General features: G+C 41.0%; 1 protein-coding gene across 1 annotated transcript in view; it reads right to left on the bottom strand.

Moving 5' to 3' along the window:
• Positions 1-11,822, bottom strand: part of ARCN1 (archain 1) — a 29,404-nt gene extending 17,582 nt beyond the window's left edge. The window contains exon 1 of the mRNA XM_049856785.1: positions 11,655-11,822. Within this exon, the coding sequence (XP_049712742.1) occupies positions 11,655-11,657 (3 nt within the window). The 5' untranslated portion in view covers positions 11,658-11,822. The remainder of the gene's footprint in view (positions 1-11,654) is intronic.
• Between the last annotated feature and the right edge of the window lie 277 nt (positions 11,823-12,099).

Below are 12,099 nucleotides of genomic sequence, written 5' to 3'. Positions count from 1 at the left end.
AGTGAGTATAATGAAATGGTAAGTCAAAGCACTATACAACTTTTTTTTTTTTTTATTGTGCTTTAGGGGAAAGTTTACAGCTCAACTTAATTTCTCATACAAAAATGTATACATATATTGTTATGGGACCCTAGTCTCAATCCCTATAATGTGACAGCACGCTCCCTCTTTCCACCCCGGCTTTCCCATGTCCATTCAGCCAGCTCCTATCCCTTTCTGTCTTCTCATCCTGCCTCTGGACAGGAGCTGCCCATTTAGTCTCATGTATCTACTTTAAGAAGCACACTCTTCACGAGTACTATCTTTGCCTGAAGAGGTGGCTTCAGAAATGGTTTTAGTTCTGGGTTAACAGAGTCTGGGGCCATGTCTTCAGGAGTTCCTCTAGTCTCTGTCAGACAATTAAGTCTGATCTTTTTACCTGAATTTGAGTTCTGCACCACACTTTTCTCCTGCTCCATCAGGGACTCTCTGTTTTCCCTGTCAGGGCAGTCACTGGTGGCAGTCGGGCACCACCTTCTGAGACCACTTCTGGTCTCAGGCTGATGGAGTCTCTGATTTATGTGGCCCTTTTGTCTCTTGGGCTAATATTTTCCTTGTGTCTTTGGTGTTCTTCATTCTCCTTTGCTCCAGCTGGACTGGGACCAACTGACTGATCCTTAGATGGCCGTTCGCAAGCTCTTAAGACCCCAAATGCCAAAGTTGGAAGCAGAACCTTTTTTTAATAAACTTTGTTATGCCAACTGACCTAGATGTCCCCCAAAACCATGGTCCCCAGATCCCTGTCGCTGCTATTCTGTCCCTCGAAGTGTTTTGTTGTGTTCAGGAAACTTCTTAGCTTTCGGTTTAGTACAGTTGTGCTGACTTCCCCTGTATTGTGTGTTGTCCTTCCCTTCACCTAAGATAATTATTGTCTACTATCTAGTTAGTGAATTCCCCTCTCCTTCCCTCCTTTCTCTACCCTCGTAACCATCAAAGAATGTTTCCTCCTGTGTTTATACCTTTTCTTGAGTTCTTGTAATAGTGGTGGTCTCATACAATATTTGTCCTTTTGTAGCTAACTAATTTCACTCAGTATAATGCCTTCCAGATTCAATCATGTTGTGAGATGTTCTGCGGATTCATCACTGTTCCTTATCGCTGCGTAGTATTCCACTGTGTGAATATACTCTAATTTATTTATCCATTCATCCAGCGACGGGCACCTAGGTTGTTTCCACCTTTTTGCTATTGTGAACAGTGCTGCAATGAACATGGGTGTGCATATATCTATTTGTGTGAGGGCTCTTATTTCTCTAGGATATATTCCAAGGAGTGGGATTGCTGGATCGTATGGTACTTCTATTTCTTGCTTTTTAAGGAAGTGCCAAATCGATTTCCAAAGCGGTTGTACCATTTTACATTCCCCACCAGTGCTGTATAAGTGCTCCAGTCTCTCCACAACCTCTCCAACATTTATTATTTTGTTTTTTCGATTAATGCTAGCCTTGTTGTAGTTTTGATTTGCATTTCTCTAACGGTTAACGATCATGAGCACTTCCTCGTGTATCTGTTAGCCACCTGAATGTCTTCTTTGGTGAAGTGCCTGTTCCTATCCTTTGCCCATTTTTTAATTGGGTCATTTGTCTTTCTGTTGTTGCAGTTCTGCAGTATCTTGTAGATTTTAAAGATTAGACGCTGATCAGATATGTCATAGCCAAAATTTTTTCCCCAGTCTGTAGGTTGTCTTTTTACTCTTTTGGTGAATTCTTTGGATGAGCGTAAGTGTTTGATTTTTAGGAGCTCCCAGTTATCTAGTTTCTCTTCTGGTGTCTGTACATTGCCAGAAATGTTTTGTATTCTCCTTATGCCATTATTTGGGCTCCTGGCGTTGTCCCTATTTTTTCTTCCATGATCTTTATCATCTTAGATTTTATATTAAGGCCTTTAATCCATTTTGAGTTAGTTTTTGTACATGGTGTGAGATATGGGTCTTGTTTCGTTTTTTTTGCAGATGGATATCCAGTTATGCCAGCACCATTTGTTAAACAGACTGTCTTTTCCCCATTTAATGAACTTTGGGCCTTTGTCAAATACCAGCTGCGCACATGTGGACGGATTTATGTCTGGATTCTCAATTCTGTTCCATTGGTCTACGTATCTGTTTTTGTACCAGTACCAGGCTGTTTTGACTACCGTGGCAGTATAATAGGTTCTAAAATCAGGTAGTGTGAGGCCTCCCACTTTATTCTTCCTCAGTAATGCTTTACTTATCCAGGGCCTCAGCACCATGTAACTTATACCACATATATTTAAAATGTAAAACAGCACCATTATTACTAATAAAGTTGCCAAGAAATGCATTTATAAGTTTGCCAATATTTTGATAATCATGTAAGGATTCTCTCCCGATAAAATTTTCCATATGATTTCAAGGAATTCATAGAACCCCTAGAGCAATTAATTCACAAATGGCTCACAGAGAATCACTTTATGAGTGAAAAAGATTACTAATAAATGGGAGCATATTATAAATGTGATCCCTATAGAGTTCCCCCCCACAAAAAAAAGGTTGAGAACCACAGCCCTAGGAATTTATGCCCCCACTTAGAATTTTACGAGATTTTGAAGGAATAAAATAAGTCCCAACTAAATAAAGATAAGGTAAGATGGGAGAAAAAGGAGCAATCAAGATGCTACGGGTTCAAAGGGTCTCAGGCTGAGCATGAGAAATAGACAGGAGATTCAAAAGCAATGGTAATCTAGAAAGAGCGGAGCAGCGGCAACTATATGTATACAAACGGGTTATTTGTAAATTAAATGTTCATGAATTAGGGGGCTGGTAGTTTAAAAGGTCCTGGGTGGTACAAATGGTTAATTTGCTCGGCTAATAGGAAGGCTGGAGGTTCAAACCCACCCAGAGGTCCCTCAGAAGACAGGCACGGCGATCTACTTCTAAAAAATCAGCCACTGAAAACCCTGTGGAGTACAGTTCTACTCTGACACACATGGGATCGGCATGAGTTAGAGACGACTGGTTCCTGGTAGTTTAAGAGGTCAGGCCTTGTTTATGCCTTTGTCTCTAAGTCTGGCTCTAAACCTCAAAACACCAAAACCAAAAAACCAAACCTACTGCCGTCTAGTTGATTCAGACTCATAGCAACCCTATGGAACAGACTAGAACTGCCCCACAGAGTTTCCAAGGATATAATCTTTATGGAAGCAGATTGACACATTTTTCTCCCACGGAGTGGCTGGTGGGTTCAAACCACTGATCTTTTGGTTAGCAGCTGAGTACTTAACCACTGTGCCACCAGACCCAAAAGATACCACAATCACAAGATCCAGATCCACACAGCTGATACAAGTTTCTATTCCCTGTGTTAGAGATATTAACATGGTTGGAAGGTCTGGTCGCCTTTAAACAAGATGTATTTATTCTGCTCTAAAGTTAACATTTGTATCCTCAAATGACTGAAAATAATAAAGCTTCTCTTCACATCTGTTTACAAATGTTCACCAATTAAAATACCATATACACCAACAAGCACAGACTCACAGACCAATGGAACAGGACTGAGAACCCAGAAGTAAATCCACCCTCCTATGGACAGCTGATCTTGGACAAATGAAGTTCACTAAATGGGAAAGAGATACTCTCTTTAACAAATGGTGCTGGCAAAACTGGATGTCCATTTGCACAAAAATGAAAAAAGATCCACATCTCACATCATATACAAAAACTTAACTCAAAATCGATCAGAGACCTAAATGTAAAACCAAAAACTATAAAGATCATGGAAGAAAAAATAGGGACAACGCTAGATGCTGTAATATATGGCATAAGAAGAATATCAAACATAACAAAAAATATACAAACAGCAGAAAATAAACTAGATAACTGGAATCTCCTAAAAATTAAATGCTTACACTTATCAAAAGACTTCACCAAAAGAGTAAAAAGGAAAAAAATTTTGGCTACCACATATCTGACGAAGGTCTAACCTCTAAAATTTATAGAAAACTTCAATTCCTCAACATAAAGACACGATGCAATTAAAAAATGGCCAGAGGACATGAACAGACGCTTCACCAAAGAAGACATTCAGATGGCTAACAAACATGTGAAGAGATGCCTGCGATCATTAGCCAATAGAGAAAGAACAATCAAAATTATAATGAGATACCACCTTACCCTGACAAGAATGGCACTGATCAAAAAACAGAAAACAACGAATGCTGGCGAGATTGCGGGGAGACTGGAACTCTTATACACTGCTGGTGGGAATGTAAAATGGTACACCCACTATGGAAATGGTATGGTGCTTCTTTAAAAGGCTACAAATACCATATGATCTAGCAGTTCTACTCCAATGTATATATCCTGGAGAAATAAAGAGCTGTGATGCAAATAGATAAATGCACACCTATGTTCACTGCCACATAAAGATGGAAACAACCTAAATCCCCATCAACAGATTAATGGATAAACAAACTGTGGTACATACACATGATGGAATACTATACAACGATAAAGAATAATGAATTCGTGAAACAACTCATAACATGGATGAACCTGCAGGACATTATGCTGAGTGAAATAAATCAATCACAAAAGGACAAATATTATGAGATGACTATTATAAAAAAGTCAAGAAAAGATTTACACACAGAAAGAAACATTATCTGACGGTTACCAGGGATGGGAGGGAAAACACTAACTAGACAGTAGATGCATGTTAACTCTGGTGAAGGAAAGGCAAGACACAATAAGGGGCAAGTCGGCACATGACCAAGGCAAGGGAAGACACAAGAATAAAATGCCAGCTAAGGTAAATACTGTAACATATATAATCCTGCAAGGTGTGGGAGGGCATATAGGAGTACATCCACACACACATACAGGTTTGGCTATGGGGGCACAGTCATGGAAACTTCCTAGACATAACCAAACACCTCGCAGGACTGAGTTACTGGGCTTGAAGACTAAGGACCACAGTCTCAGGGGACATCTCGGTCAATTGGCATAATATAGTTCATAAAGCCAATGTTCCGTCTGCGGTCTTAAAAGTTTGTGAACAGCCATCTAAGATACAACTATTGGTCTCTTTCTGCCTGGAGCAAAGGAGAGTGAAGAAAACCAAAAGTTCAAGAAAGCAATTAGTCCAAAGGACTAATGGACCACAGGAACCACAGCCTCCACTAGCCTGAGACCAGAAGAACTAGATGGTGCCACGCTACCACTACCAACCGCTTTGATGGGATCACAACAGAAGGTCCCGGTTAGACTGGGTAAAAAATGTAGAACAAAATCCAAATTCATAAAAAAGACCTGACTTACTAGTCCAATAGAGACCGGAGGAACCCCCAGGACTATGGCCCTTAGATACCCCTCTAACTTGGAACTGAAGCCACTCTTAGAGATAACCTTTCACCCAAAGAAATAAACAATAACACTTGTGAGGAATGTGCCCCTGAGAACAATCATTTATACGAGACCAAAAGGGCAACAACAGTACAAAATCAAAGAGAAGGCAGGAAACCAGAGGAGTAGAAACAGGGAACTCAGGGTGGCAACGGAGAGAGCGCTGACACTTGGGGATTGCAACCAATGTCATGGAACAGTTTGTATGTGAATTACTGAATGGGAACTAATCTGCTCTGCAAACCTTCACCTAAAGCACAATAAAATATTTTTTAAAAATGAAGTATTATATACACTAAAAGTAAGTTAATGTGGATTTCCCTCCTGTAACTTGATCTGACATATGATTCTTTATAAAGCTGTTTATTTTTTTTTATTTTACATTTTTCGGAAGGAACACTTTCAGACCTGAAAGGAACTTTCAGAGCCCTTGATTGTTTTATAGGTGTGAAAATTCAGGGCCTAGAAGCTAGATGATCTCTCCAGCACTGTTAAAAAAAATTCCCCCATGAAGTTGAACTTCATCAAACAACTTTTCTCTTAATTAATACTTACCATGGTTTGAGCATACTATTTTTTGTTTTTTGATTAAATAACTACCTTTTCCTACCCAGATCTAACTACATAGATCCAAAAGTTCCTTGGGTAAAGAAATCTGAAGAATCAGGTTTCTGTCCTGACTCTGCCATTAATTATGCGACCTTTGGTAAATCACTCAGTTGTTTTTTAAAATATCCCTAAAACATCCAACACAACTAAATAGTGATCCACAAGGCGCTCCTCGGAAACTCTATGGGGCAGTTCTACTCTGTCCTACAGGGTCGCTATGAGTCGGAATTTACTCGATGGCACTGGGGTTTTTTTTTTTTTTTTTTTTTCTTTACCCCCACTGACTGCTCTGACAGGCATCACAGTAGAGGATTCCGGACAGGGCTGGAGAAAAATGTAGAACAAAATTCTAACTCACAGAAGAAAAAAAAAAGACCTACTGGTCTTACAGAGACTGGAGAAACCTCGAGGGTATGCCCCCCAACACCCTTTTAGCCAGTAATGACGTCACTCCTGAAGTTCACCCCTGACGTTCACCCCTCAGCCAAAGATCAGATAGGCCCATAAAACAAAACAAGACTAAATGGACACACCAGCCCAAGAGCAAGGACGGATGAGAAGGCAGAAGGGACAGGGAAGTTGATAATGGGGAACCTAAGGTGGAGAAGGGGAGAGTGTTGGCATGTGGGTTGGCAACCAAGATCACAAAACACTGTTTTTTGTCTAATGAGAGGCTAGTTTGCTCTGTAAACCAGCATCTAAAGCACAAAAAAAAAACCAAACCCTAAAACAGATCAGTTTATATAAAACTGAAAGTACCCTTGAATCCTTAAGATTCTGTATTTCAAAACATCTGAAAACTGTACAGCAATAAAAACTACATTAACAGCTCCATTTCAGGCCTATTGCTCCAGTTGTAACTTTGGTACCATATTTTTATATGAATATTAAGCTGCTAGAAGGCAAATTAAGGAGTCCTGGTGGCACAGTGGTTAAGCCGCTCAGCTGCTAACTGAAAGGTCGATGGTTTGAGCCCAACAGCTGCTCCACGGAAGACAAGATGTGGCAGTCTGCTTCCGTAAAGATTTACAGCCTTGAAAACCCTATGGGGCAGTGCTACTCTGAGTCGGGATCAACTTAACGGCACAACAGGTTTTGGTTTAGAAGCCAAACTGCATAACCAAAGCATATTGTGTGTATCTGTGTCTGTGTGAGAGAGAGAGAGAGAGAAGTGTGCTGTCACATTCCCTTCATTCCCAATAGTAACTGAAGTTCAGGAACGACAGGTGATAATTCACCATAAATATGCATGAATTACTAAAGAGAACATCATCAAGGTCTTCCTTGAACCTCTAAAAACTTCAGCATTCTTCACTTTCAGAATGAAGCAGTCACTTTCTCCTTCACGGTGATGATAGATATATATAGGATTCATTGTGATATTAAGGTTAGTTTCTACAATTATCACAGACAACTATTTTGTTTTCTCTACTTACACGAAGTGACTACAGATAAAATCAAAGAAAAGATTATAATAAAATTTAGTCCACAAAATATAAAACCTGAAAAAAATTTTATTCAGGAGGATTTTAAGCCTACCACAAGCTTCTGTTCTAAAACAAAAGCCACTGTAGAGAATAAACAAGAGTGAATAAAGAAAGGCAAGGCTTGAATCTTAGGCAGGATGCTTTTTTCTGCTCTAAAAAGCCCAAATATGTTTCATTTATTTTGAAACCAAAGTAAAAATAAGAAGACAACGTCACTGTCAGTTTTGTGCAGTGAAAAAGACATGTATTTGAAGACATATCAAACCCACTGCTGTTGAGTCAATTCCGACTCATAGCCATCCTATAGGAGAGAGTAGAACTGCTCCATAGGGTTTCCAAGGAGCAGCTGGTGGATTCGAACTGCCGACCTTTTGGTTTGCAGCAGAGTTCTTAACCACTGCACCACCACAAGCAGATGGCAAATCAATGTAAATTCAAGAAAATCTTTTTCATTCTTGCTATTCCTTCAAATAACAAGTTAAAAAAAGATACATAAAGAACAGCTGTACAGCTGCTGTACTGTTTATGAAGAAGGCAAAAAATAATAATTGCTTAATTGGGATCTGTTATTATTGTGCAAAGGAGCCTTGGTGGCACAGTGGGTTAAGCACTTGGCTGCTAACCGAAAGGTCAGCAGTTCAAACCGACCAGACGGTCGTGGTTATTACTATGCAAGACTTCAGTTTCTCCCCCCAGCAGGTGCAGATTACCCATTTGTTGTTGTTGGGTGCCACTGAGTTGATTCAACTCATAGTGACTCCATGTGACAGAGTACAGTGCAACGGGATTTTCTTGGCTGTATCTTTTTTTTTTAATTGTACTTTAGGCGAAACTTTACAGCTCAAGTTCATCCCTTATACTTTTTATACACATATTGTCATGTGACACTAGCTGCAATCCCTACAATACTCTCCTTTCCACCCAGGGTTTCCTGTGTCCATCCAGTCAGTTCCTGTCCCTTCCTGCCTTCTCATCCTGCCTCTGGCGTGGAGCCACCTATTTGGTCTCCTGTATCTGGTTGAACTAAGCAGCACACTCTTCACGAGTATTATTTATGTTTTATAGTCCAGTGTAATCCTTGTCTGAAGAGTGGGCTTCGGGAATGGTTTTAGTTCCAGGTTAATAGTTTCCGAGGGCCATGGCCTTGGGGGTTCCTCCAGTCTCAGTCAGACCGTAAGTCTAGTCTTTTTATGTGAGTTGAGTTCTGTTCCACACTTCTCCACCTCAGTCAGGGACTCTCTGTTGTGTTCCTTGGCAGAGCCTAGCACCAGGCTGATTGGCTGTAATCTTGACAGGAGCAGATAGCCAGGATTTTCTCTCGCAGCCGTTGGTGGGTTTCAACTGCCCACCTTTTGGTTAGCAGCCAAGTGCTTAACCATTACACCACCAGGGCACCGTTAGATTAGCTATGCAAGGCCCAAATCTAGCTTTCCAATAACTAATGACTTTTTGGAACTGAATCTACTATCATTTCTATTTAATGCAACCACCACCATAAGTGGTTTTAGGAACACTAGGGTCCTAATGAGTAAGTTTACTAGTAAGTTTACTCACTGCCTATTCTGAGCAAATAAGAAAAGAACAACACTCTGTAGATAAGCAAAGATTTCACAGATGGCTTGCTACCATTAAAGACTTAAATAACAACTTTATGCGTTCAAATGTAAGTTTATTAAGAAAAAGAACTGATTATAACATTATCTAATGTTAAGAATATTTTCTCACTAATTTGCAAAAAACTAGAAAAAAGATCCAATCAAAAGATCCCATTATTTCATTTTCTAACAGCCATCATAAGCCACCTGCTTTTGCATTTGTTCACCTATATACTCAGACTGTGTAGTCTAGGGCATTCTGCATATACTTCAGTAACTAAGGCCCAAACCAAAAACCAAACCAAACCCACTGCCGCTGAGTCGACTGGAGCAGAATTTCCAAGGAGGAGCTGGTGGACTTGAACTGCTGGCTTTTTGGTTAGCAGCTGAGCTCTTAACCAAGGCTCCAACTAAAGCCAAAAGAAACACTTATTTTTCAAAACCAACTTTTATGTGCAGATATCTGCACCTTACTTTGAAATGCAGAAAAAAAGATGCATGGAGGGATGATTAAATGTGTGATAAAACAAGGAGGGTAAAATGCTGGTTATAGAATCTAGCTGGCAGACATATGGGTGTTCACTGTAAAGCCCTTTCAACTTTTCTTATGTTTGAAAATTTTATAATAAAATGTTGAGGAAAAAAAAATCAACTTTTAGAAGTTTTGATAGAACTTTTAGTTCAAAGAAGTCCTAACAATACAAGGACAAAATTTTACCCTATTTGGATATTTTTACTGTCATAAAGGAGGAGGATTCAAAGACACTGCACAGAAATAATGCCAATGTCTTAGGACTCTACAGAGCAGAATGGACTGAGATTAAGTTGTTCTCCCGAATATACAAATATGTGGGTATCTGAATCATGCCAATTCCCAAATAATTCAGAAATATATGAATATTTAAACAGGTCACAACTGTATGTATGTACACATATGTCAAAATAACATATAAAATGTATACTTTATTGAGTATACAAAATGTATTTTTACAAAATCTGTACAAAATTGTATGCTCAATACCTACGGCTTTACCATTCCTCAGTTATTGGTGAATTAAAACTACTAAGTTCCAATGACCTTTTAACAAGCAAGGTTTTTATACAGATTATCTATATTTGATTTATATAATACAAGGCTTTAACTTTGCTATTAAAAGTATATGCTCTAAAACGCACTACAAATACTTCCAGTGCGTAAAAGGAAAAGGAGTTTAAAAATCACTGTCTGGATACTAAGCCTCCTAGTAGAATTGAAAAAAAAAAAAAAAAAGTTTTTGGATATTTTGTGTGTAACACAAAAGTTCTATGAATCAAACCTTTCAGTGGTTTAAAACCCAAGCATGAATCCCAACACCACCCAGGTTTTCACCTAAAAAATTGTTGATAGCACTTACTATGAATAGCACCAAATTATACTGCCATCCTCAAGGAGTTAGGAAGATGCTTTAAAGCAAATTATTAATCTATTGGCAAAAAAAGAATTAAAAAAAAAAAAAAAAGAACGCCCTTTAAAAGACTGAAAGGCATAAGGTGCCCTAAAAAATTCTTCAGTAGCTTGTTTGGAACAGACTAATTTCTTCTACTTCATCAATGTCCACAAATCAGTAGTGATAAAGCAAGATTCAGTGGAATCAACATTGTCGTGTTTTGTCCTATTCTCACCTGCATTAATTTTTTCCATCTCTACAATGGATGAGAGCACAAAGATAATGCAACTAAAGGCTATGTAACAGGTCTCAGCGTAAGGCCCACCCAGCCCTTTACCCCTTGTCCTGTGAGACATCTAATCAATCATAAGCCACGTACATATTTTCTTCACCTGAACAATAAATGCCTTGAAGACAGAAATCCTGTCTTCCGGTAACTGACTGACATTTCCCCAGCGTACGCTCAGTCACAAAGACAAATGGATACAAGCAGGTTCTATAAAAGTGGTCGAAGTTTTCAGGAGCCCTAACCAAAAACCAAACCCAACCCAGTGCCGTCGAGTCGATTCCGACTCACAGGATCCTACAAATTAGTGTTAGAAGTTACTCCTCCCCGGTCTATGCCATTTCCCCCAATCGGACAAACCAAAGTCCTGAACACCAACCCATTTGTATTTCTACATCAATGGCCTATCAAACACCAGGGATGAGAGACAAGCTGAACACAGAAGGAAGAGAAGCCCCCTCAGGAGAGGCCTATGCTGCTGAGCCGAAGCGTCCACGGAAGCGACCCGGCAGTAGCGCCGAAGTCCGCAGCGCAGAGCCCAGAGGACATCGACGACAAGGTCCTCGCAGAGCCAAGACCCTGCCCCGTCCGAGCTGCCGGGTCTAGAGAAGAGTCCAGCCGGTTGGGGTGTGGGGAGGGTGCGACCACAGAGGGACTGGCGTCAACTCCCTCGGGCCTCCCGGAGGCCAAGAGCGGGGGTAGGCCACACCGCTGCCCGAGCCCGAGGAGGGCGCCTGGCTCGAGGCCCTAGGGGCGCGGCTCCTCTGGTCCCCGTACCAGCCCGGCCGGCAGTGAGAGGGGGCGAGTGAGGCCCAGACCCCGAGAGTTCGAGCCCGGCTTGGGTCTTACCATGGTGACGGCGGTGGTGGGGCGCACCCACGCTCCGGCTGCACTGGGCAGAGGGCTGGGGTTAGGGGAAGGGGAGCACCGGCCGCTCCGGACCTGCCGCCCCCCTGACAGGAGCCGCCGCCGCTTCGCTTCTTGCCAAGATGGCGGTCCCGAGCCACGTCTCCAACCGGAAACGGCGCGGGTCAAAGGACGGAGGGCGGGGCTTGGTGGGGTGGGGAAATTGAGGATACCCGGCTGCAAGCCCCACGCGCAGGTTACGTCCCGGCTCGCCTGCAGACGTGGAACTTGCATACATCTGTCTTTTCACTGTTTGTTATCGCCTCAGTTTGAGTCACCTCTGAAACATTTTATAAAGCCGCTCTCATAGACACTATATAATTTAATATTCAAAATAACCCATGTGCACAAGGCGCTAGTATCCAAAATATATAAAGAATTCTTATAA

Source organism: Elephas maximus, chromosome 17 (genome assembly GCF_024166365.1).
Source record: "Elephas maximus indicus isolate mEleMax1 chromosome 17, mEleMax1 primary haplotype, whole genome shotgun sequence".
Classification (NCBI taxonomy): Eukaryota; Metazoa; Chordata; class Mammalia; order Proboscidea; family Elephantidae; genus Elephas; species Elephas maximus.
This window is presented reverse-complemented; position numbering and strand designations above follow the sequence as displayed.